Genomic DNA, 27,959 nt, shown 5'->3' on the forward strand with positions numbered 1-27,959 from the left:
TTTTATAAGCTCTTCAGAAGTTCTTGGCTGGTCAAAATACCATCATATGCAGGCCAAGCTCATTCCACGAGCGCATTTAGCCCAGCACAGAGCATTGTTTTGGATGTTCGGTAAGTTCCATTGTGAAATACATATGTAATAAAAGCAGAGAAATCAGGTTGTGAACATATCCTTGTGCCTTCAGGTTCGGTATCTTTAGGTTCAGTGTTAAAATGCCAATGTGAAGTCTAAACGAACCAGGACTAAGAGTTTGCTCACACTAGTGTTAATTTCGTCAGACGAGACGAGACTAAATATGTTCGTTAACGACCTTTTTTTCCATGACGAAGACAAGACGATGACGAGACTGCACCAATGTCCAAAAACACTGACTAAGACTAAATTAACATGCATTATTGTTGACGAAAAAGGACGAGACTAAAATGTTTTGCATAAAATAAAAACTAAGATAAAATCTCTCTTCATTTTCGTCTACAATTGTCTCTACTTTTTCATCATGAGATGAATATTCAGCTGTTCAAAATATTCCGAAAGAGTTCCCGCTGTTGCTCGAGTAGGTTACAGGTCTCTCTCAGACTCCTCCGGTCATCTCGCGGCCGCGCGCGTGTGGTCACGTGGTTCCCGGAGCGCTCAACACTTCTAGCGCTGTGTCAGTGTATGTGAATGGCTTAAGCCGCGCAAGTTACACAACAGCTTCACTATACAGGTGTTTGCAGCAATTTTTGGTAAACCGTACAGCATAGTGTGCGTCAGCCACATTTACAGTATCATTTTATTAGGGAGAGTGGTAGAGATGCAACATTGTTAACATTAATATTAATGTTTTTCTTGTATTTAACCCTCAGGTATTCCTTACTAATTAAGTCACACTTATACTCATTGGTGGTCAAATGTGACCATACACCTTAACTATTTTAAAAATAAATAGCCTATATTTTAATTCAATAATATTTATTGAATATTTTGAGGAGATCTTTTGGTACTAAATACTATTTGTGCAATACTTATGGTCCATTAATGACCACTTAAAATATTTTTCTTCTAATATTTTTATTATTTATATTACAATTAGTGTGTTAATTAAGGTTAAAATAGAGAATTCCACTGCAAAGAGGTAAATTATAGCCATTTTGTGGCTGGAAAAATACAAAAATTCACTTGTAATGCCATTACCCACTGGGTGCCTGTATGGCTCTTTAATAATACACATGTAGTCTAGTTGCTCAAAAAAGTATTGCAGATCATAACTGCTTACTTATTTGTGAAATTTTGAAATGTTAATAATAGTGAATAGTAAAGAATGCAAGCAAATATAATATAACCCCAAAAAAGTGTAAAAAACGTATTGTTCCTTATAGGCTATATACATATGAATTCATACTGAATCAAGATCGAAATCAATATTTGTGCCCATCGTCTCATGAGCTAATGCTGATTTTAGGCATCTATGCTGTAAATCAACCAGTTAGCTATGGTGTTGTTGCACATTATGCAGGTTATATATATTTTATGTAACTTATTTTGCCACAAAATATATTGAGTTTTCCTTTGACTAAAGCTAGACTAAAATGACTAGACTTTTGGTCGACTAAAACTTGACTAAGATACCTTGTGTTGTCTTTTGACTAAAACTAGACTAAAATGACAAGACTTTTAGTCGACTAAAACTTGACTAACAAAAAAAGATATGTGAATGACTAAATATGACTAAAACTAACAAGGACATTTGGCACAAGACTAAGACTAAGACTAAATTAAAAATAGGTGACAAAATTAACACTAACTTGTAGTTTGGTTTGCTTGGTCCAGACTAGGGATGAAACGATTACCGGTTTAACGATAAACCACAATAAAATTTAGTGACGGTTAGTAATATTGTTTAAAATGTAATTATCATTAAAACCGCGTGTGATTATCACGATTTTGAAAACTCGCGGTAAATCTTGTCCAGTCTGACGCAGGTGCAGGCGCAGCACTGTCTTTTGAATGAGAAGAAATGGCAGATGGCAGTGACAGCGCCGGGAGATTTTTCAGACTTCTAAAAGGACCAAATCTGAGGCGTTGTCATATTTTGGCTTTTACAAAAGTCCTGAGGGAAACTTAATCGAAGACGGTCATCCTGTCTGCAGAACATGCCAGAAGAAAGTCGATGTAATACGGGGAAACACTTCAAATCTGCGAACGCAAGGCAAGTGGACTTTGACCTCAATACCAAAACTACGTCTGGGAAATAATAACGTGAAGCAACCGAACAAATTCAGACAAGACTAGGGTGACATTTAAGGGATAATAATCAGGGCTTGATATTAACAACCGCTATTTGCGGGTGTAACGTTATTTCGGCTGCACATGAGCCACTTTGGCGGTTGAATTATAGTCTTCTCAAAAGCCATCTGTTATAATCGCGTTGTGCATTATAACCATTCACACGTGTTTCTATTGAGTTTATGAATGCAATGTCTCATAATCAGAAGCGTTCAGATTAGCTAGAGTTATGTTCAGAGTGCGCGCCGCTAGCTCACTCGCTGAAATCTGCACTCAAAGCAGAGATAAACGTGGGATGTACGCAGGAGATTCACTCATCATACAGTGGTTGACTGTTTTTGTTCGATTTCAGCAGCGAAAATAGTTTCAAACAAACACAGCAGAGCCTCAGCGCATCTGATATGACTGGCATAAAGTTGGCGAATTTAGGGACCGTCTCTAAAGTTACATTCAACATCGGTAACGTAATACACGTTTCAAACTTCACTAGCATTTGAAGAGAATGACAGTCATAAAACTGGCTGTAAAGTGTTCATCTAGGTGTCAGGTATGATGCACACATTTTGATATTTAATAAAATAAACTGTCAAATCATATGGAAATATGGATATGATTTAAATGCATCATTGCTGAACACTGATGAGAATATTGCTTGAGAATATATTTACAGAGATAATATTAGAGATTATATTTACACAAAATGATTATTATTTATGCGTTATGCGTTGCTATTGACAACGGCCATTATAAGGAAGGAAATCCCACAGAATAGAATCTAGCTTAAAAAAAGTGCATAGAACTGCTTTAGTTATTTGTTGTTAACTTGTTGAAATGTTTTAAGTGTGTGCATCTGTTCTTTTTGAACACTTTCATCTCATTTGAACAAAACCGTGAGTATATTGATAACCGTGATAATTTGGTTTTGGATTGTTTTATGTCTTTTTTTGTCCATGCTGCGTTCATATTTAATTCAAACTGCACCAGAGTTCGTTTGGAAGCGGACCGAGACCCATCTTTTCAGCGGTCTCAGTCTGCTTGTTTGGTGCGCACCAGGGTTCGGATGGCAGCGTTCCCACTTATTCAAATGAACCGCACTAACAGAGCAATCACACCAGGGTTTGGTTTAGCCAAACCAAACATGCCAAGTGTGAACACAGACGCCGACCACGCTGCTGAGAGCAACATTTAGATGAATATGTAAATATGTGCTGCACGTTTTTCTCTCAATGCCAAAATAAACGCACAACAAAAATTACAGTGGTGAGAAAGTAGCAGTTAAGAAAGCATCAGATCATACCAAAAGCTCTGCAATTCACCAGCATCTTGTCGACAGATGAGGTAATTAAAATTAAACTATGATAGTTTGATTATATAATGAATGCCATTTCTTTGCATGGCACATTTTTATTACAGTAAAAATGGCTCTTTAAGCATTTTGAAAGGAAGAGAGGATCTCAGGAGCGAGCCTAAATGTCACATCCGTTTGATTATCCTGGAAAGAAAATGTACAGTCCTTGAAATAACAGTAAGTCTACAGACTTTCATAGACAACCTAGAAAGTTGAGGAAGGTCTTGTTTAAAAAAAAAAAAAGCCCATCAATACATGAAAATTCTTAGAGCCCCTTTAATGCGTACTTTAATTATTACTGAGTTTGTTGTTCACTGTTAGTGTACATACAAGTACGAGAGTGTTAACATCAGTGTACACATTTTTAATCATGAACCTCTTTCTCTAATTTATGCAGTGTATGTTTGGTCACGTCTGGTGTCTATACCTTCTGACCTGAAACCAGTGATGAAGCTGTGATTAAATGTGTTGGCTTGCCAGAAAGGACACATGGTTCACACGGTAGGGGATGAAAGACTAGGGAAATCACAGAGGCATGCTGTGCATGTCAGGTGCTGGTATGAGAGCCAGCTAAGCAGAGAGGGGTGGAAAGGGGTCATATGGGTCACTGCGACGACTCTATTATCTCCTCGTAATGAGATGTCGGCCCCTCGCTTCATACTCAAACAGTACAGAAAACCTGAAGGGCCGCTGCTAGTGGCTCTGTAAATATCAGTTTGACTGGATTTCTCTCGGCTCACAAACACTTCAACAAACTTCAAATATTAAAGTGTTACTAACACTCGTATTTGTTATGCATGAATTGCAGTGTTTTGCAATGGATTTAGTTAACTATGGTTTTGCGCAGTTGTGAATATGAAGTATGCCCAAAAAGCTACTCACATTAAATTTCAGTTTATAATAGAACATTTGGATAGAGGACTCATTATTTGAATTAACTCTTTCCCTGCCATTGCCGTCATTTAATGACACAATGCTTCTCCACCATTAAAAAAAAAAAAAAAAATGCCGGGGAAAGGATTAGGCAGATTATTCGAGATAAATTGAGTTTATTAATTAATGCTTCAAAAATGAATTACAGTACTATTAAAAATATATATATTTCAAATATTCCAAATAAACATTTCTTACTAAAACAATAAACAATTGTATGCAGTCTTTACTTTGAAAACATGCTTTGTTATTAAATGTACTTGCAATTTCTGATTGAAAACTGTTTCTTATTTTTTGAAATAAGTCCAACTCTCATTTTATTTTCAATGTATTACTCAGTATTACACTTACAAGAACTCTATAAACTGAACCGTGACCTTTGTGAGTAACTTTATTTACTTACCAAACTCTCCAGACACTGTGATGTAGTAGGAGCACGTCTGGCCTGTCGTGTAGTTGAGAGGGTAATTTGGGGATAATACCACCCCTTCTGATCCAGTGTACTGCCCACCGCATGGTGCTGAAAAGAGAGAAACAACCCTAAAGGCTCATATTTACTCTTGTTCAGTCCATATGACACTAGGTAATGAGGTCATTTTTAGTACTGTATTAGATATGAGATGACCAGTGAGACTGAGGGAGCTCTCCAAATTTCAAAAGAGGGAGAAGAGGAAATCATAAACTAAGTCATTTTTCCATTATGATAGGTCAGACCTAATAAATGTACTTTGTGCTTTCTGGAGTCAATTTGTCACATGTCTGAGTGTTACATACTCTAATGTTTCATGTCCACATTCTATGTGCTTAAGCCTTAAGGTACATTTCAACTGCTCGTTAATGCACTTCCAAGCCCATATTTGACCATTATAATTTAAGTCGTACATGCTATATGTTCAAAGAGCAATGAAAAGGCATTGGGCTTAAGTGTGCATAGGTCAGTTGACAGGAAGTGCACAGGGGATTTACCCATCAGCAGTTGCATATACCCAGGATAGGGGAGTTATGAAGTACATGTTTTAGTACGACTTAGTTACGTATTTAGAATACAAAATTTGAGTAACTTTATTTCATTACAGTTACATTTTAAATGGGTGGTAATCAAATTACAGTTACACCTGAAAAGTATTTTAGATTACCAAAGTGATTACTTTGAATTTTAATGTCATTTATTTAATTTAAACATTAATGTAAACTGTAACAGACAATTAATGGAAACAGCCATTAGTGATTCTCAGACTCAGTTCTAAGATACAGTTCTGGTTTTCACACCCCTTGCAGAATAAGCAAACTTTTAATCATTTTAACAAAATAAGAGGGACCTGGGATCATACAAATTGCATGCTACTTTTATTGAGTACTGTCCTGAATAAGCTATTTCACATAATAGATGTTTACATATACTCCACAAGACAAAATGACCGAATTTATACTAATTGTCACATTAAAAAAATGTACAACTAACCCCCATACCCCCATAACCCCCCAACAAAGCTGTTTTGACTGTCACGCTTTAAAACACACTGCTGCTTTAAACAATAAATGAATAATCAATCACTGTACATCAAACATGATTCACATCAAAGACAGAAGAAGCTCTCGCTAATAACAACTCAACTCAACAGTAATCGCTATTCAGGCCTAGTGGGTCTGAGTATTGTGTGGAATCGTACAAGCTAATGACACCAGATTATTGTATCCTGCAGCAAGCAGTTGACTTAACTCCTAAACATTTATTGGAGCAAGAAAGTCAATAACAAGATATTGGAAAATGTACATACCTTTATACAAGCAGGGTTAATTTGCTTTAGCTTGACATTAATTGGACAAACCAGCTTTATGGTAGCGCTGCTAGAATGGCCTACAATTAACACATCATGCAAACGGCGTGGAAAGGCTGTTGGAATTGCTATAGCCTCTGACAGGTATTTTAGTAAAACTGATTCGTAATTCAGTTTTGAGCATGAGGAGGGAGTATTGAGGAGGAGCAGCCAATGAAGACTATAAATCATCTGTGTGTTGGTGCATTGGCGTGTGTTATCTCTTTATCATGATTGTAATGAGTAGAGTATAAGCGCTTCGGGTGTTTGACTGAGCATGACAGGAAAAACCAGTGAAAATCAACCACAAAGGTCACCGAGAGGATTACTGAGAGCGCCAAGTGTACAAATTTGAGGCTAAGAAGGTCAGCAAAGAGTATTTGTGGAGATATTAATCAGTGCCAGTGCTTCTGTAACACCTGGTCCATTGCGTATGACCTTGTAAACGATGGACCACCTGTGATAAGTAGTGTTGGGGAACTTTACTATTAAAAGTTATTGTAAGAAATCAGGCCATTTTTTGCCGTTTAAAGATAACTGTGGTCGATAACCGAGCCTGCTTGGCCGATTAACAGAAGAGCTACCAACCCCATCTATTAGTTAAATCATTTTTATTTTTTTATTTTTTTTGAGAATATCAGAAAAAAGTGTAAAATAAGTTTATATAAGCAAGTGTTAATGTTATGCATGCACTTGTATCATTAATTTCATGTAAGACATCCTGCTCTCTAGATATCAGCAATCGCATTAGCCATTTAAAAAAATCATATCAGTCGACCAAACAGTTATATCTGCAGATGTTTTTGCTGCACTGACTGAAGGAAAACTGAAACTGAAAAATTCAGCAGTACAGATAGAATGTTTTAAATTTAGTTAGATTGCTAATCTGAAAGTATAATCAAATTAGGCAAAAAAAATATTATAAAAAAGCACATAAGAGGCCAGGGATATGTAGAGCTATGCAGACGGTGCAGAATCCATGCAAGCCTGATCATTTTGTTACATTGTTATCTTTATCCCCAGCCATTTTTACCTTGTGCAAGCCTTCCAGTGTCAGCCGTTTCCAGTTATTTTAGCTGTTCAAAAACAGCCCATTACTGATGTTTTTTTACCAGATTAGTTTAATTAATTATCATAATAGTAAATGCACTGGTTTGTAGCAATTCTAAAAATATTTATATTTGAAATATATGAAGTTCTTTAAACTTTTTGTTAACATTTCCACTGTAGTTTCTAGAGCAACAAATGAGCATATTAGAATGATATATGTAACGGTACACGTAGGGGACAGCGGGGCACAACGTAACGCGGGGTTAGTTGTAACAGACACGGTTTAACACTTTCCACACATGCAAGGATGACGAATCTTTTTGGGCCCTATCTTGCACCCAGCGCAATTGACTTTGTACACCGACGCATGTGTCATTCCTATTTTGCACCCGCGCAAAGCTCGCTTTTCCCTCCACAGAAGCACGTCGCTAAACTAGTGAATGAACTTGCGCTCCCTGGGCGGTTCAGCGCAAAAAAGGAAGCGTGTTCCGGCGCAAACAATCCCCGGTGCTATTTTGCTGTTCCATTAAACAATTGCGCCACTGACCAGAAAAAACCTAGTCTAAAGTCAGTGGCGCGTTTTGCGCGTTGTTCATTATGCTATTTTAAGGGCGCATGCTTGACCATAATGTATAGCGTGCACAACGCGCATACACTTTGCTCATGTAACCTACACAGATGCAACAGTTATTTTTGCAAATCATAAATTGTTACACTAAAAAAATATTAACACATGAGATGACGGAAATCATTGTGGTGTGCCACGAAGATGTGAAAAAATAGGCATAAATCTAGCTTACAAATGATTCAGGCTAATTGTAATAATTAAGGATAAGACCTGTTTGCCCAATAGTGGCAAGACATATATGTATAAGGACATCTGACAAATTGGTTTGTCCGTCAAGAACCAGGAAAAAAAATCGACTGAAAAACTGAAAAAACTGAAAGACTGAAAAAAAAAAAGACTGTGAAATCACCTTTACCATAATGTACAACATTACAACTTCACTTCTCTGTCTTTCACTGCTCTTACAAGAACATCAGTCTCCTCGGCTGTGAACCGCCTGGTAAATACGCCATAATAATAGCAATCCATAATGGAACTTGCGCACCTGCTTTTAAAGGGAATGTTGGATGACGCTCGGATTGGTTTATTCACGTTACGCCCAAACCACACCTATGAATAATGAAGCTACTTCAGACCAACCCATTTTAGATTTGCGCCGGGCGCAAGAGCCATTTATCCCGCCGGGAAAATAGCAACAGCGCCGAGACCCGCCCACAAAGTTACTTGCGCTTCGCGCTTTGACACTTGCGTTTCAGATCGTTAAGATAGGGCCCAGTGTATCATTATTTAGAGAAAAAATTGCATCAAAATTAAAAAATCTTTGGAAGATGGAATAAACATTTATTTAACCATAGCAAAAGTTAATTTCTTACTTAAAGCTACACTGTGTGATATTTTCCCCCATCTAGCGGTGAAAAGGTATATGACCATGCAGTGAATATTAGTTTCTGTTCCTCTCAATTCCGATTTCGTTTTAACTCCTACGTCGGTGGCCGATTTAGTCCAAGATTAACATGGCTTCTAGTTCGACCTCGTCCACATTCTACACGGTGACATCGAGTGTTAAAACGCGAAAGGCGAAGCTTGAATTTACGGGTATGTCCCTCTTTGGCTAATGTACTTTCAAGATGGAGGGGCAACATGGCGACCGGCATTCAAACCCCTTACCCGTATGTATTTTCAATGGCATATTATAAACTTACGAGAATACTTTATTACTTGAAAGAAGTAAATATACATTAATGAGCACATATATATTTGAAAGAACTAAGTGTTTTTAGCTAAGAATAAACTAAAAAAGTTACACAGTGTAGCTTTAAGTACATTTTTCATCTCTGGTTTTGTGTTTATTTAAAATAAGACAAATCTGATATTATTTGAATCTTATATATGTTATTTAACAGTTGATGTAGTTCTTTAATGCTGATTTAACCAGCAGCAGACACGAGTCGGGTTTAAATCCCAGTTAGGCATGTTGTAACACTGCGTTACAATGTGCCCCTATTAGAACTATGCTATTCTATTCTATAATTTTATGAATTCTATTGAAAAACCATGAGAATAAGGTGACAGACTCAATGTTCCGAAATTCTTAATTATTATTATTTTTTGAACTGTGCAGTATAACTGAAAAAGTAAATAATTGTATTTTATTGACATAATATTTTAGTTTGTCTTGGATATTGTTTTGATTATATCAGATAACATTTTAAGCTGTCATTTGGTCATGTTACAATGTACCCCACCTATGAGGCATGTTGTCACATTTCACTTCCATTCTTTCGGGGTAAATCAAGAAAAAAATATACACTGTATTAATGAAACAAAACCACATAATTGTACTAGACATGTGTGCAATTAATGTGGGAAAAAAGAAATACTCTGAACCACAAGTGGATTTACACACTGGGAAAGTCAGCGTTAGGTTGTGCCCCGCTCTCCCCTATTCGTACTGAACCATTCCGGTACAGGACTTCCGGTACGGTGCACATGTGTACTGAATTCGGGTAAGTTTGTTTATTCATGTGACAAACCAGTTCAGCAGAAATCGGGGGATTTGGTTTGGGGAAAACAAATCATGCTCTCTCTCCGCCTCGCACTTTGAGCACACTACACGTGCAGCACGCAGAGCCCAGCGTCTGGCTAGTGAATGTCATCATGGCCAATGCTAAAGAAAAGCCAGAGCTTGAAGACCCTCCCTTATCATTAAGGTCTCCTGTTTGGGAACACTTCGTTTCGCTGTGAATTTACGACAACGGACAAAGACATTGTTGACATTGTTCAGTAGTAATTCTGTATTTTTCTGGCAACATGTCAAACTTGCTAACTCATCTGAAATGGCACCACACAAATGTGAATATCACTGCTACAAGGGAAAAAAAAACGAGTGTAGTGCAAATGCTGCTCCCTTCATCATTTAAATAGCCTCTCGCTGGTAGTTCAGATCGGGCCAAAGCAATAATAAATGCCATTGGTGTTTTTATGGCAGCGGATCTATGACCATATTCAGTTGTTGAAAATGCAGGTTTTAAACACATGCTTATTGATTGAGCCCCGGTGTGAAATTCCTTCTCGTCCGCACTTCAGTCAGAAAGTCATACCGGCCATGTATGAACAAGTAAAAGCTGCTGTTGTCCACGACTAGTCCAAGGCATCTGTTGTAGCACACACGAGAGATACTGAGAGCTACTTAACAGAGACTGCCCATCACGTCACCCCTGATTGGAACATGGTAAGCCATGTTCTGAAACTCGCTTCATATATGAACAACATACAAGCACAAATCTGACAGAGGGACAGTGTTGGAGTGGAAGTTAGAGAGGCCAGGGACTACAATTCCTGTCACAGAGACACCTGCTAGAAATATTGTCAATTCAGTCAGTGAAGCTGGACTGGGCCCCCAAATCTCATGTTTTGCACACACTATTAATTTAGCATCACATAAAGCAACAGGACTCAACCAGGTGTCAAGAGTGCTAGGTAAAGTCAGAAGCGTTGTGTCTTTTTTTCACCGTAGCCCAACAGCGGCACACATATTGCACACACTATTAATTTAGCATCACAGAAAGCAACAGGACTCAACCAGGTGTCAAGTGTGCTAGGTAGAGTCAGAAGCGTTGTGTCTTTTTTTCACCGTAGCCCAACAGTGGCACACATATTTGAGAGCAAACAGGAGATACTTAATATACCAAAACACACCCTTATTCATGATGTTACCACCCGCTGGAACTTCAGTTATGATATGCTTGAGAGGTACATTGAACAACAAGCAGCTGTGTACTCAGCACTCACAGAAAAAGCCCTCGAGAAGAATAAAGACAAAACCACATTGTCTGACCAGGATGTGAGAATGGCAGAGGAGGTAATTGAGGTCCTTAAAGGGTAACTAAACCCTAAACCAACTTTTTTTAGTTAATGATCTGTAATACTGGGCCTTTATTAATGCTGTTCATTGATTCGAGTAAATGTTTTGACATTTGAGTATAAAGTGTTTTAATTCTATAAAATATGGTGTAAAACCGCCAAAGTGCTGCCCTCTTAAGGTTAAACGGTGGCTACTGCAGTTGAATTTTCCTATTGGACGTTGTGGTAGGATGGCACTTCCAACGGCTCACTATCCGTGCCCCTGGCACAAGCTCACCACGCCCTCAGAAATGTTTCCCCCAATCACATGATGAGAACGGCTTCACTCCAGAATGAACTGTCATGTTACATGAAGTAGAAACATTATAAATGAAACTGACTTGACATTTGCTTTAACATTGTATTGAAGAAAATACGTTTAAATAATGCAGTTGTCAGTACACGTCAGGCTTTTCTTGCGATATTATTGCCGCCCGTCATGTGTACAGATAATTTTCATACATGAGACACGCTTTCAAACTCTGACACGCAAGTGGTTGCGGCGGACGCGGTAACGAACAACAATACCGTAGCGTGCTGGCATATATAGTCTTTTATTTGAGGAAATCTGTTTATAATGGGCTTTTAGGTCTGAACTTATTGGTCCTGCGCTGCTTATTGATTCAGTTAATTTGAATGAAAATCGTAGATATATGATATCTGATCTATTTTTAGTGGCATTCAGTATAAGGATTTGACATTCATAGATTAGGTCAGTTCTCTTGCGCTGCTGTTTCACTAGCATCGTCGGCATCGGGAGTTAATGCAGTTTGAGCCAGCGGCTCGCATTGATAAGGCTCTGCGTCTGTGTCTACAGACAATTCACCCTCCTCCACTTCAGGTGAAGGTAGGAGAATGACCGCTCTGTTGCAAAGCTGGCGTCACTCCAGTCATTCTCCATCTTTGCGACTCGCGAGTCTGACAGCTGTCAATCAATCCGTCACTGCGGGTCTCAGGTGCACGCCCTCCACTCAGCTCCGCCCTCGGTTCGTCCCCTCTGTCTCCACTGAGCTCTGCCCACTTTTCCAGCATTTTTCAAAAATTGCCATTGGGTGGAGTTAAGCTCTGAGCAGGGGTTTAGTTACCCTTTAAACCACTAAAAATCCTCACAACACTGATGAGCACTGAATCCACACCTTCAGTATCAATGATCCTGCCTTGCAAAACCACAGTGCTCAACTCTATGGAACCTGAAGAGGAAGACAGTCCAACTGTGAAAGAGACATCAATGCTGCCATCAGAGAAAACCCGGAGAAGAGATACTCTGCTTGTCCTGACTTCATCCACAAATGCCTTTTGACCCAAGGTTCAAGGCCCTTCCTCATGTGGATGATGCCTGTCATGACAGAATCTACAACAGCCTCGTCACAGATATTGTAACCATGGAAGAACAGGTATACATGCATTTCTTCTTGTGCATAAAATGTCTTCATTGCTTAATTTGAAACACTTGCTGCTATAGTGTCAGTAGTAATTAATCACATATTAAAGTTTTGTCATTTTATTTTGCAGAGTGAGGAGGCCACTGGTACAACAGCAGTCAGTTCATCTCCTGGGAGAGAACACCCAGAGACGTCTAAATCATCTCCTCCTGTCAAGAAGTAAGCCATGGCACAACTGTTTGGAGATCTTGAAGACTCAAGTGGGAAAGAAGCCTACTTTGCAGCTGGTGAGGAAGAGCTTCGTTTATACAAGGCAGCGGACTGCATTTCACTTGATTCCAACCCACTTGCATGGTAGAGGACCAATGAGCCCACATATCCACATATTGCCAAGTTAGGAAAGTGCTACCTTGCTGTACCTGCTACCTCTGTACCTAGTGAGAGGGTATTTTCCACAGCTGGAGACATTGTAACTGCCAGCAGATCTGTCCTTTCTGCAGACAATGTAGAAAAGTTAAATGTTCTGACAAAAAACATGAAAGTTGCATGAAACTAAACAGAGCTATAAGCTGGAATTGTAATGTTGTTCTTTAAAAGTTAGGTTCTTAAAAAAAAAAAGAAATCAGAGCAGGCCTACAACCTGGGATTGTTAATGCAGTGCTATAATCGATAGTTATTTTTATAAATGTTATTATATATATATATATAATTTTTTTATTTATTTTTTTATGTGTAACTGTTTATGAAATATAAACAATAATCAGAAACAAGCTATTTTTATGTTTTGCATTTCTTTACCCTAACTGTACCACAATTGAACCAAACGGTGACTTAAAAACCGAGTTACGTACTGAACCATGAAATTTGTGTAACATTTTATGGTACATATATATTAGGGGTGTAACGGTTCGTGTATTCGTACCGAACGGTTCACGGGGGTGAGTTCCAAATGGAATCAGTATTCCCTATTTGTAGCAGTTTGGAATGCACTTGGCAAAGGGAGCGGCGTAATTTCCTCATTATCTTCAGCTGGGATGTTCCGGTGACAACGCAGCACAGTGTCCGTCAGCAGATCAGGGTTGCCAGATATTCACAACAAAACCCGCCCAATCGCCAAGCCCAGTCTCATTTCAGTGGGGTTTTTTTGGTAAAAATCTCTTATGGGGGGTAAAATATATGTCTTTTTGGCAGGGTTTCCTGCTGAAATACGCATTCCCGGTGCTAAATATCACACAATTGGGGTCGCTTCAACCTGCGGACATGTATGAACTTGGCAACACTGCAGCTGTGACGAAGAGGCTGAAGCGTTCGGATCCATTTGCAAGACTTTATTCACACAGGTAAGCCAACAGAGATAGGCAGTCATAAAGTTCAAACACAAGGAATAAGCCAGAGGCAGAGTAAGGGTAAATCAAGACTTCACAAATGAACAATGAGCAGAGCAGTCCAGATAAAGGTGAGCTGAGGGTCCACAGGTGATAATAATGAACTAATAATTAGCAGAGGAGCAAGGAAGGGAAATGCAGTCTTAATACGCAGGAGAGAGAGATCTGGTGACACCAGGAGGAGGCGTGGTTGAGCGTTCCGTGACAGAGCCCCTCCCCTGCGAGCGGCTCCGGAAGCGAGGACCTGGTCGACGGCGGGGTCTACCACGGGGTCTTGGAGCCGGTCGATCTGGGTGGTGTCGGTGAAAAGCAGCAGTTAATGTAGGATCCAGGATATCATGAGACCTGACCCAGGAGCGTTCCTCGGGACCGTACCCCTCCCAGTCGATAAGGTATTGCAACACCCCGCCGTGACGCCTGGAGTTCAGGATCTCTCGCACCCGGAAAGCCTCCGAACCGTCCACTTCAATGGGAGGAGTCTGCACAGGAGCGACCTCCTCCCGGCTCCTCTCTCTCCTGGGAGCGACAGCGGGTCTGAAAAGGGACACATGAAATGTGGGTGAGATCTTGTAATGAGCAGGAAGTTCCAAACGAAAAGAAACAGGAGTTATCTGACGAAGGATCTTAAATGGTCCGACGAAACGAGGAGAAAGTTTCTTGCTTGGGAGCTTGAGCCGGAGATCTCGTGTAGAGAGCCACACCCACTGACCGGGTCGGTACCGAGGACCCTCGCGCCTCCTCCGATCTGCATGATGCTGGAAACGGCGTATGGCGTGCTGCAAGTGGACGTGAGCAGCATCCCAGGTGGCCTCACTGCGCTGAAGCCACGCATCTACTGCTGGGAGGTCGGATGGCTCCCCAGCCCACGGGAAGAGGGGAGGTTGGAACCCTAAAACACATTTGAAAGGGGTTAGACCAGTGGCAGGTTTTAACAAAGAATTCTGGGCATACTCAGCCCAGGCCAGGAAGCGACTCCAGTCCTGCTGATTCTGGTGGCAGTAAGTTCTCAGAAATCGAATCAAATCCTGGTTTAGACGTTCGACCTGCCCGTTGGCCTGAGGATGGTAACCAGAAGTTAAACTGACATTGATATTTAGTTTGCAGCACAATTCTCTCCAGACACGGGAGGTAAACTGAGGACCGCGGTCAGAGACAATGTCCTCGGGCAGACCAAAGAGACGGAACACCTGGTTGAAAAGAGCCTCGGCTGTCTGTAAAGCCGTGGGCAAACCGGTCAGAGGAATGAAACGACAGGACTTAGAGAAACGATCCACCACGGAGAGAATAGTTGTAAACCCCTGGGAAGGAGGTAGATCAGTCACAAAATCCACTGCGATGTGCGACCAGGGACGCTGTGGTACTGGCAGAGGTTGTAACAGTCCAGCTGGTTTGAGATGAGAGGATTTCACAGTGTTACAAACAGAGCATTGATGAATAAACTTTATGACATCAGACTGGAGTGAAGCCCACCAAAAGCGATTGGAAACTAACTGTATGGTAGCAGCGATACCAGGATGACCGGCGCTGGGAGTGCAGTGAACCCACTGAAGCACACGGTGGCGGAACCCGGGCGGAACAAAGAGACGATCCGCGGGACATTCTGGCGGAGCAGGGTGATTACTTAGGGATGCGGTGATCTCAGTGATAATGTCCCATTGAACAGGAGCCACGATTAGAGTAGTGGAATAATGGGTTCAGGCTTAGATTCCTCACAAGGACCGTCGAACTGTCGAGACAGGGCGTCAGCTTTGCCATTCTGAGAACCTGGCCTGTAGGTGATCTTAAAATCGAATCTAGAGAAAAACAGAGACCAACGAGCCTGGCGAGCGTTTAAGCGCTTAGCTGATCTGATATACTCTAGATTTCTGTGATCAGTGAGTACCGTAAAAGGCTGACCAGCTCCCTCCAGCCAGTGTCTCCACTCCTCAAAGGCGGTCTTCATGGCCAGAAGTTCACGATCACCCACGTCATAGTTGCGCTCTGCAGAGTTGAGTTTGCGAGAATAAAAGGCACACGGGAACATTTTCGCAGGCTTACCACACCGCTGTGACAGGACAGCCCCCACTCCTGTGTTAGACGCATCCACCTCTATGATAAACTCCCTCTCAGGATCCGGGTGACGGAGGATAGGAGCAGAAGTGAATCTCTCCTTGAGCTGAGCAAAGGCCGCGGTGCAATCCGCTGTCCACTTAAAGAATTTTCCCCCTCCTTGAAGCAGACAGTGCTACAATTACGCTGAAATTGCGGATAAATCTGCGGTAAAAATTGGCAAAGCCCAAAAAGCGCTGCAACTCTTTAACAGAGGAAGGTTGGGGCCAATTCACCACTGCTCTGACCTTGCTGTCATCCATCAAGACTCCGTCCGCACTGATGACATAGCCCAGAAAGGAGATGCGCGTCTGGTGAAACTCACATTTGGAGAGCTTGGCATAAAGCTGGTTCTCAATCAGGCGCGTGAGGACTGCTCGCACATCTTGGACATGCTCCTCAAGGGAATCAGAGAAAATCAAAATATCATCAATATAGACAATAACTCTCTGCTGTAACATGTCTCGGAACACCTCATTTACAAAAGCTTGAAAAACTGAAGGACTGTTAGAAAGGCCGAATGGCATTACCCGATATTCGTAGTGCCCGGATGTAGTAGAGAACGCAGTTTTCCACTCGTCACCCCTCCGTATGCGAATTAGGTTGTATGCGTTCCTCAAATCCAGTTTGGTAAAGTAGCGGGCGGTACGGAGCATCTCCAGGGCGGCTGGAACTAACGGGAGAGGATAGCGATATTTCACTGTCACTTCATTAAGACCACGATAATCAATACACGGCCGAAGACCCCCATCCTTCTTCTTGACAAAAAAGAATCCGGCGGAAGCCGGAGATGTAGAGGTAGTGATGAAACCTTTCGCCAGTTGTTCGTCAATGTACGCCCTCATGGTCTCTGTTTCAGGTTGTGACAACGGGTAAACTCTTCCACGTGGAGGTACAGCTCCAGGCAAAAGCTCAATAGCACAGTCGCCAGCACGGTGAGCGGGAAGATGAGAAGCCTCAGCTTCGCTGAAAGCCAGAGCTAGGTCGTGATAATCTGGGGGAATTCTCTGAAAATCCACTCCCTTGAGGGAAGCGCTGTGGTGTTCAGTACCTTGGATAGCGACCATGCAGTTGCTCTGACAGAATGCGGACCACCGGGATATCCTCCCTTCAGAACAGGAAATTTGGGGGTTATGTTTCTCCAGCCACGGAAGCCCCAAAATTATGGGATACATAGGCGAATGAATCGTGAATAACTGGATGGTCTCAGAATGCTGTGTCCCGATGCTGAGCGTTAGAGGTTGTGTGGTGTATTGCACCTCTCCTGACCCCAGGGGGCGCCCATCAAGCGCTTCCACTGTTACACCAGGCTCACATGCGAGGAGAGAAACACAAAGAGTTTTGGCGAATGCAAGATCGATGAAGTTTCCAGCAGCACCAGAATCAATCAAGGTTTTTACATTTAGAGTCTGTCCATTAAACTTCAAAGAACAATCCACATGAAATAACTTAGAAGAGGGATTCGAACTCACCGCAGTAGACCTCTTGAGCACTGGGTTAACCGGACATGTGGCCCTCAGATGTCCCGCCTCTCCGCAATACATGCAGAGATGATCTCGGCGTCTCCTCTCCCGCTCCGCCGTAGAGAGGCGTGTGTAACCAATCTGCATGGGCTCCGACTCCGCGTTAGAGGAAGCATACTCAAAGAAGCTGGTCCTGAGAGGTGTGCGTCGGGAGCGAATCAAGTTGTCGAGGCGGATAGCGAGCTCCATGATTTGATTCAAGGATTTACCGTCGTCGCGGCATGCCAGCTCTCCCTGGAGATCCGGGTTCAATCCCTTGCGATACAGGAGCTTTAGAGGTTCCTCCTCCCATCCAGTTTGGGCTGCCAAGGTCCGAAAAGAGAGTGTGTAGTCTGCTGCGGTAGACCTTCCCTGCCGTAACGTAAGCAAAAGTTCTCCTGGATCCTCTCCTCCTGCTGAGTGTTCAAATACTTCTCGAAATTGGGTCAAAAACTCATTATAAGAGGGAAAAGAGAGCTGACCTCCAGACCAGAGCGCAGTAGCCCATTCCAGAGCCCGACCGGTGAGTAGGGAACATATGAAGGAAACTCGGCTCGCATCAGTGGAATAGGACTGTGTCTGCTGGTTGAAATACAAGCTGCACTGCAACAGAAATCCCTTACAGGCAGAAGGTGAGCCATCAAATTTCTCGGGAAGGGATAATTTTGGATGGTTTGAATTGTTACTCACGGCGGGGGGAACGGCTGCAGGTGCAGATGGATTCTCAGCCGCGCTCGGCGGGGTAAGGGCTCGGACCGATCTCACAAGCTCCTCGGTGAGAGCTGTTAATTTCACCAGCTGTTGTTGATGAGTGAGCAGCACCTCAGCTTGAGAGGATACCTCGGAGGCCAGTCGATGAAAATCTGCTGGATCCTGTTTTGGTGAAGTCTTCTGTGACGAAGAGGCTGAAGCGTTCGGATCCATTTGCAAGACTTTATTCACACAGGTAAGCCAACAGAGATAGGCAGTCATAAAGTTCAAACACAAGGAATAAGCCAGAGGCAGAGTAAGGGTAAATCAAGACTTCACAAATGAACAATGAGCAGAGCAGTCCAGATAAAGGTGAGCTGAGGGTCCACAGGTGATAATAATGAACTAATAATTAGCAGAGGAGCAAGGAAGGGAAATGCAGTCTTAATACGCAGGAGAGAGAGATCTGGTGACACCAGGAGGAGGCGTGGTTGAGCGTTCCGTGACAGCAGCAGATGTCGCAGTTTTATCTGGATCATTTTCTTTTTTTTAGCCTAACTGTTGCAAATAAAAATAAACATTTTTTATTTTAAAATGTTTATAAAAATATGCTTTGTAATACTGTATATAAAAAGTAATATAACTCTTAAAAATATGAATTGTATATTTATTTATGCTGGCGCTGCATTGTCACGGGAACATCCCAGCTGAAGATAATGAGGAAATTACGCCGCTCCCTTTGCCAAGTGCATTCCAAACTGCTACATACGGCACACGCGTGTCCTGCTCACATAGGGATGATCAAATAGGGAATACTGATTCCCGTGTCCTGCTCACATAGGGATGATCAAATAGGGAATACTGATTCCATTTGGAACTCACCCCGTGAACCGTTCGGTACGAATCCGCGAACCGTTACACCCCTAATATATATATAGCGGGGAAAACAAGTTTTTGATACATTGCTGATTTTGCAGGTTTTTCTACTTACAAAGCATGTAGAGGTCTGTAATTTTTATCATAGGTACACTTCAACTGTGAGAGACGGAATCTTTACACAGATCTCTGGTCTTGGCCATTGTGGAGAGGTTGGAGTCTGTTTGATTGAGTGTGTGGACTAGGGATGAAACGGTATGGAAATTTAACATCACGATTATAGTGACCCAAATTATCACGGTTATCAATATTATCACGGTTTTGTTCAAGTTTTATATTTGAAAATCAACAAACAAACTAAAGCAGCTCTATGCACTTTTTTAAGCAAGATTCTGTGGGATTTTCTTCCTTATAATGGCCGTCGTCAATAGCAACGCATAAATAATAATAATTACTCGTAAATATAATCTCTAATATTATCTCTGTAAATATATTCTCAAGCAATATTCTCATCAGTGTTCAGCAATGATGCATTTAAATCTAGCATGTTTTGTGTAAGAGCCCAAACAGTATCCTAGAGAAATAATGCATATCCATATTTCCATATGATTTGACAGTTTATTTTATTAAATATCAAAATGACTGCATCATACCTGACACCTAGATGATCACTTTACAGCCAGTTTTATGACTTTCATTCTCTTCAAATGCTATTAAAGTTTCAAACGTGTATAACGTTACCAATGTTGTGTGTAACTTTAGAGACGGTCCCTAAATTCGCCAACTTTATGCCAGTCACATCAGATGCGCTGTGGTTCTGCTGTGTTTGTTTGAAACTATTTTCGCAGCTGAAATAGAACAAAAAAAGTCAACCTCTGTATGATGAGTGAATCTCTTGCATACATCACACACACATCTGCTTTAAGTGTAGATTTCAGCGTGTGAGCGGCGCGCGCTCTGAACAAAATTCCGGATAATCTGAACGCCTCTGATTATGAGACATTGCATTCATAAACTCAATATAAACACGTGTGAGTGGTTATAATGCGCAACGCAATTATAACAGATGGCTTTTGAGAAGACTATAATAAGTTCAACAGCAGAGTGGCTAGTGTGCAGCCGAAATAACGTTAACTTACACCCGCAAATGGCGGTTGTTAATGGCAAACCCTGATTATTATCCCTTAAATGTCACCTTAGTCTTGTCTGAACTTGTTCGTTCGCTTCACGTTATTATTTCCCAGACGTAGTTTTGGTATTCAGGTCAAAGTCCACTTGCCTTGCGTTCGTAGTTTTGAAGTGTTTCCCTCTATTACAGCGACTTTATTCTGGCATGTTCTGCAGACAGGGTGACCATCTTCGATTAAGTTTCCCTCAGGACTTTTGTAAAAGCCAAAATATGACAACGCCTCATATTTGGTCCTTTTAGAAGTCTGAAAAATCTCCCGGCGCTGTCACTGCTTCTGCCATTTCTTCTCATTCAGAAAACAGCAGTGCGCGCAACAGACTGAGGCTGACTGGACAAGATTTACCGCGAGTTTTAAAATCGTGATAATCACATGCGGTTTTAATGATAATTAAATTTTATACGATATTACTAACCGTCTCTAAATTTTACCGTGGTTTATCGTGAAACCGGTAATCGTTTCATCCCTAGTGTGGACAGGTGTCTTTTATACAGGTAGCGAGTTCAAACAGGTGCAGTTAATACAGTTAATGAGTGGAGAACAGGAGGGCTTCTTAAAGAAAAACTAACAGGTCTGTGAGAGCCTTAATTCTTACTGGTTTGTAGGTGATCCAATACTTATGTCATGCAATAAAATGCAAATTAATTACTTAAAAATAATACAATGTGATTTTCTGGAATTTTGTTTTAGATTCCGTCACTCACAGTCGAAGAGTACCTATGATAAAAATTACAGACTTCTATATGCTTTGTAAGTGGGCAAACCTGCAAAATCGGCAGTGTATCAAATACTTGTTCTCCCCACTATATATATACACACACACACACACACACATTCTTTGTATTCTTTGAATCAGACACCGAGATATAGGAGTGCGGTAAGATTACTTTTATTTGAATAGTGAATTATAGCATTTATTTGAATTAATTATCGAGAGAGAGAGAGGGAGGGAGAGAGAGAGAGAGGGAGAGAGAGAGAGAGAGAGAGAGAGAGAAGGGATGTGTGTGTGTGTGTGTGTGTGTGTGTGTGTGTGTGTGTGTGTGTGTGTGTGTGTGTGTGTGTGTGTGTGTGTGTGTGTGTGTGTGTGTGTGTGTGTGTGTGTGTGTGTTTGTGTGTGTGAATTACCTGCAACTGTGCAGTGTCTCTCTCTCCTAACAATGAAGCTGTGAGTTTAATTACTTCAAAAACAGCAATGTTACCACCTCGTTGCTAAGAAAAATCATGTAGCGATTCAGTAGCAAAGCTATTTTATTAATGAAAGTCACGGGGCAGCAACAAGTTTCTGTGCTTCTGAATGTTTCTGTGTGTGCGCAGTGCAATCTCTGTGTGAGAGTGTGTGCGTCAATGAAAGCAGCGCATTAATAATAGTGGTTAAACTGACTGGAATTAACTGTGTATTAAACAGTTTTAATGCACATCTTCCAGCCTATCAGAATTGAGTATTCAGATAGACTTTGGTATAACACAATATAATATATGTAATATCAAGTTGTTCTTTAGGTTATTTCATTAAATTTGAAAAGGTACCAATGTGTCATAACTAACAACAAAATATCTTACTGACCTGTTAATTACTTGTTGGTTTTATTACTACTACTTTTATTAGTGTTTGGTTCATTTACTATGGTTTTACTATGGTTACTACTATCATTTAATATGTTTTTCAAAACAGAATGGCTTTCTGCATGGTGGTTATACCACAAAAAGATACCACAAATAGTTTTTTAAATATGAATCCTGTTTTACAAATATTTCTAAATATTTCACTGCTTCGTGTTTTTTTGAAGCTTTGATTGTGTTTACAGTGTGCAATATAACATGTGTTCATGTTTCATGTGTAAAAAAACACAGTATTTTTCACACAATTTACTTATCTGTATACCGCTGTTTTCACTGTCCTCAAAACGGCCTGAGAATTTCCTCGTTCTATGAAGTCCCTCCTTCAGAAATACGTAACAAGTTCTGATTGTGCCAGCGGTTCCCGTGTTGTGATTCGACAGCAGCTTAGCGCACGTTACCCGGAAAGGTCCCGCCTCTTACCATAACGGGGAGATGAACGCGCTCAAACTACAGCCCCTGAAGGCCAAACAAAGGTGATTTGACTCTGGGATGAAAATAACAGCGTCTGAACGACATGGCGACAAACGCAACCGAACCGAACCGAACCGAACGCAACACTTCCTCCACGAGGGAGCAACAAGACCACGCCCCCTTTTTCGCGTATTCTTGTGGGCGGAGGTTAGTCGACAAACTGTTCTACTGACGTAATTAAAGCAGGATGTACAGGGATGTAGTCCAAATCGGCCGTTCACTGTAGGCTTTGAAAGGGAACTTCTGTCAAATAAAATATCTCGCTTGGCATTGAACTTTGAGCTTTATAATTTTACAGGTATTATTTATGCTCTAACAGCAACATTACACACTAACTAAAGTTTGAAAAATGGGATCACGAAGAACAGGACCTTTAAGAAATAATAAGAATCACCTAGATACTTTTGAAGAATTTAAATTGAGAAGGAAGTCCTGACAAAAAGAAATATGATTTCATAATATTTATTTGTAAAACGCCCTTCCCGGGAGCCACAGACTGTGACGAAAACAAAAGAGTGTGAGGTTAGAACTACAGCCAGGTGCACACTGTGCAATTTATAATAGTCCTTTATGATTGCTGCTTGTCAGACTGTAAGAACAAGATCCCCGCTGTAAGCCATGTCACACTGTAAGATCTCAGTTGTCATTAATGTCAGACTGTACGATAGTCAAGGCACATTAAAAACAGACGCATACAAGAAAACTCGTCCAGAGTATTATATCATCAATCAATGACACGTTCGGTGACAGTGAGCTGCATTACACACAGAATTGAAATGGTGACTACAAAGAAATCTCTAGCGCTCATTTTGGTCATAGTTTGTCTTGAAAAAATGAAGACAATTTGACGGTCGTCGTAGGAGAAGTCACACTGCAAGACTGTGCGCCAAATCTTCTGACACTGCCAGAATTTCATCTGAGGTAAAATTTGAACGCAATGGTCATTAATCGGCTGTCGGTGAACATGTCAAACTAATGATCAAAGATGTCAGATTTTAGCATAGGATCAGAGGAATATTTTAGGATTTGCAAAATTTGTAAAATCGCAGTGTGTATACCGGCTTAAGCAAGTTCTCTGTGTACCTAAACCCTGGCATAACTCTGCTCGTATTTGCCTTTATCTCAATGCCAATGAATATCCTGGCCTTCCAAAATCATAGTCCACGCCACCTGTGATCTCTCTGCTCTGGCTGTGTTCCTTTCATCCCTCAGGTCTCAGTAACAATGATCTTCAATTGAGATTCCTCACACATCAGTCCCATGCTAAAGCCTCTGGTTTCTGGCACCCACAGGTCTGTTGCTTCATCTGCCTCACAATGCTTCTGTGAGCTCATGAAAAGCTGGTGTCAGAATGCAGCTGAGGCTCCCTGTTTTCTGCATATCAAACTCACTCCTGTAGCTTTGATCACATCACCTTCCCTTCACACTCGCCACAAGAAGACTGTCTGGAGCTACACACACACACACACATAGAGAGAGAGAGAGAGAGAGAGAGAGAGAGAGAGAGAGAGAGAGAGTTGTGCGTGTTTGTGTGCAAGTGAGTATACGGAAATACAAGCACACATATACTGTACCTTTTGTTCGGAGATTTGCCTAGAAACCTAAAATTTCACACTAAGATGGAGGGAAATTTCAGGTTTTTGGAAAAAAAAATTTTTTGGCTTGACTCTAGGGGGCTTTGTTTGTTTCTTTCTTATTTTAGAAAGTTTTAGGCATCACTTTTTGCCCCCGTACAACATAGACATGACTATGTTTACTTTACGATATCTATCAGGTAATAAATGGGTTACACGGTTGTAACAATGCATATTTTATCTCACTCATCTGAACTTGAATGAGCAGCCTGCAACTGCAAGTATTATATATACTTTTTTCCCCTGATTATTACACACAAGTATCAGGGTAATAATATCTAACCATAAAAAAAAATCATCATTACTTTAAATTAAATACATGTTAAATAAGATAAAAAATAAGTAAACTTATTTGAAGCTTTACCTTAACCTTATATACTAACTAAAACAGAAAAAATATATATAAAACTTTATAGATGTTTTTAAAAAACAAAAAAAGACGTGAAGAGTACTGAATTGAGCTCTTTTTTGTGTATTTTTGTGCGTCAAAATCACAATTATGTCAAAATGTCAGTTTTGATCTTCATCTCCATTCTCATCAGCGACCGTAAACTTCAAATTCTACATTCTTAGTGATGAATTCAAATTTCAAATTCAAAAATCGCGCCCTCATGAAGCGTTACGACATGATTTACGGGTGTGGCATCGAACGCTCATTGGCTCTTGCCCATCGAATGACGCTATGGGGAACGCTTGCGTGATGAAGTCATGAAGCACATGTGAAATCAGTCCAATAGTGTGAGGGAACGTCAGAGGCGGATGACGTCATGAACCAGGAAATATAAAGCCTGCCAAAACAAAGCTGCGCTAGCTTCTGTTGTCTTCAGTAGCGCTTTGTGTGATCAGTGATTCAGTGTTTTGTAGTTCAGTAAAGTAACTTTAAACAAACACTATGGCGGATAAGCAGCAGTTTAGAGTGTGTGTTCACCCTTGCCCTCGTTTCATTACAGGTGGGGACAAAAACATTATTTGTGTTGTTTGTTTGGGAGAGGAACATGCAGATTTGTCTCTTAGGGCTACCAAGGAGACGGCTAAATCAATCGGCCGCTCTATGGTAGCCTTGGTGGCTACTGAGAGGCATCTTTGGCTGAATCTCAGCTCTATTAAGGAGAAGGATAAGAACTTTCTTATGGACGCGCCTGTATCTCCTGCAGGCCTTTACGGCAACACAGTTAACGCCGTTGTTGAAAGGTTTCAGGAGGCTTCCAAGCAAATGGTCGCGTTCCAAAAGCTCCTCCCCCGCCGCTCACATTTCACTGGGGCTGCTGATTACTTCTTGTCAAAGAACCGGTGAAGAACCTCTGAAGAACTGCTGAAGAACCACTGAAGCACCAAAAATGGTGCTATATAGCACTTAAAAAGGTTCCCCTATGATTACGTGCCAAAAAACATTTTTGGTGCCATATAGAACGCCTCGCCGTTGCTTACGTACCCTGGTTATGTGGAAGAAACCTTGGTTCCTGTCCCAGGGTCCCGTGTTGGGAGCTTCTGGTCGTCGCAAGATGCTAACGACAAATGCCTCTCTCACGGGCTGGGGAGCAGTCCTGGAGGGTCGCTCAACTCAGGGTCTGTGGGGCCCATAGCGTCATTCGATGCAACGCTCGTTCCCTCTTCAGGGAACTATATGTTCTATATGGCACCAAAAATGGTTCTTGGCACGTAATCATAGGGGAACCTTTTTAAGTGCTATATAGCACCAATTTTGGTGCTTCAGTGGTTCTTTAGCAGTTCTTCAGAGGTTCTTCACCGGTTCTTTGACAAGAAGTAAAAGCCCTTTTAGAGAAAGGGGCCATAGAATATGTACCTCACTCAGACAGGGAAGCCGGGTTTTACAGCCGGTAATTCATAGTTCCAAAGAAGGATGGGGGTCTGCGTCCCATTTTAGATCTTCGGGTGTTGAACGAGGCAGTCATGCAACTCAAGTTCAAGATGTTAACCTTGAGACAAATCGTGCCACAGATCAGGTCCGAGGACTGGTTTTTCACGATAGATCTCAAGGACACATATTTCCACATTTCCATCCTTCCATATCACAGGAAGTTCCTGAAGTTTGCTTTCGGGGGGAAAACATACCAATACAGAGTTCTTCCATTCGGTCTAGCACTTTCACCCCGCACTTTCACGAAATGCGTAGATGCAGCCCTGGCGTCTATGAGCCTGCAGGGGATTCGCATTATGAATTACATCGACGATTGGTTGATTCTAGCTCATTTGCATCAGGTAGCGGTTCGGCATCGAGATGTCGTTCTCGCTCACATGAAGGAATTGGGGTTACGGCTGAACGCCAAAAAGAGTGTGCTTTCTCCACTTCAGAGGACCACTTTTCTAGGCGTGGTATGGGACCCGATGTCGATGCAGGCGCGCCTGTCACCGGCACGGATAGAGTCTATACTGTCAGCAGTAAAGAGAGTAAAACTAGGCCAGTCACTCACTGTAAAACAGTTTAAAAGAATTCTGGGTCTGATGGCAGCAGCACCAAATGTGATACCTTTTGGACTGCTGTACATGAGACCCCTACAGTGGTGGCTCAGAACCAAAGGGTTTTCCCCGAGGGGCAACCCCTTTCGCATGATCAGGGTAACGTGGTGTTGCTTACGTGCCCTGGTTATGTGGAAGAAACCTTGGTTCCTGTCCCAGGGTCCCGTGTTGGGAGCTTCTGGTCATTGCAAGATGCTAATGACAGATGCTTCTCTCACAGGCTGGGGAGCAGTCCTGGAGGGTCGCTCAACTCAGGGTCTGTGGGGCCCATAGCGTCATTCGATGCAAAGCTCGTTCCCTCTTCCCTCTTCAGGGAACCGAGGTTACAGTCGTAACCGAGGCGTTCTATATGGCACCAAAAATGGTTCTTGGCACGTAATCAATCAAAAAGGAGCTGAGCAAGGCCACAGGAGCGATTGAAGAGCGGGACTGTTATTATGGCATAGTCGCCACTTCCACTTTTCCAGTCATGAGTATGAGGTAACGCAACTCTGTTTATCGTATTAGATATATATATGAGTGTGTTGATGATGTTATGAAGTTACTCTGCCGTTCTTTCGGCAGCTGCTATGACACTTGTTCACACTACAGTGAGAGTACAGCGTTTCTGCTAAATAAAACCAGTAACCGAGGGTAACGCAGATATGACGCAATCGACAGGCAAATCCCTCAAACGCATAGCTCACACGTTCCGGTTAAAATAGCAATTTCTCACGATTTACTCAACTGAATAACTTATATATCACTGGCCTAGTGGTTTTTGGATATTTTACTGCAAAAATCTTACATAGTTCACCTTTAAGGGATCTTGCATTAATCCATAAAATTGTTAAAGGGGAAATTATACAGATATCTTTATGATATAACAACAAATATTTTAATCTTTACTTGTATAAAGTGTCTTAAAAAAAGATTTCATGACGGATTCGTAAATATGTAAAAATGCTACGTTTAAATGTTACCGATACGTCCATATTCTACGTTTTTAGCACTTCTCCAAACGTACAAAAATGTATGTTTTGTCTCTTTGAAAGTTACGTATTAATGCCTACGTATTTACAATGAGACCAGGCTGCTTTACAATAAGGTTTCATTTGTGAAAATTAGTTTTACTACATTCGTTTTTATAACAATTAACAATACTTATACAACACTAATATGTAACTTATACAATACTAATATGTAATTTAGAGTTGAAGTTGATGTTATTTTCAACATTTACTAGTACGTTTTTTTAAAGTTCAGCAGTTGTATCTATTATCA

At 41.3% G+C, this 27,959-nt stretch overlaps 1 protein-coding gene across 2 annotated transcripts in view; it reads right to left on the reverse strand.

Annotated features, from left to right (window-relative positions):
• LOC307142376 (CUB and sushi domain-containing protein 1) overlaps nt 1–27,959 on the reverse strand; it is a 787,545-nt gene that overhangs the window by 125,531 nt on the left and 634,055 nt on the right. For both annotated transcript variants that reach the window (XM_079843154.1, XM_079843155.1), the window contains one exon: nt 4,950–5,066. In XM_079843154.1, coding sequence (XP_079699280.1) covers nt 4,950–5,066 — 117 coding nt within the window. The remainder of the gene's footprint in view (nt 1–4,949; nt 5,067–27,959) is intronic.

This window comes from Gobio gobio (assembly GCF_949357685.1).
Source record: "Gobio gobio genome assembly, chromosome: 18".
NCBI classification, from domain to species: Eukaryota; Metazoa; Chordata; class Actinopteri; order Cypriniformes; family Gobionidae; genus Gobio; species Gobio gobio.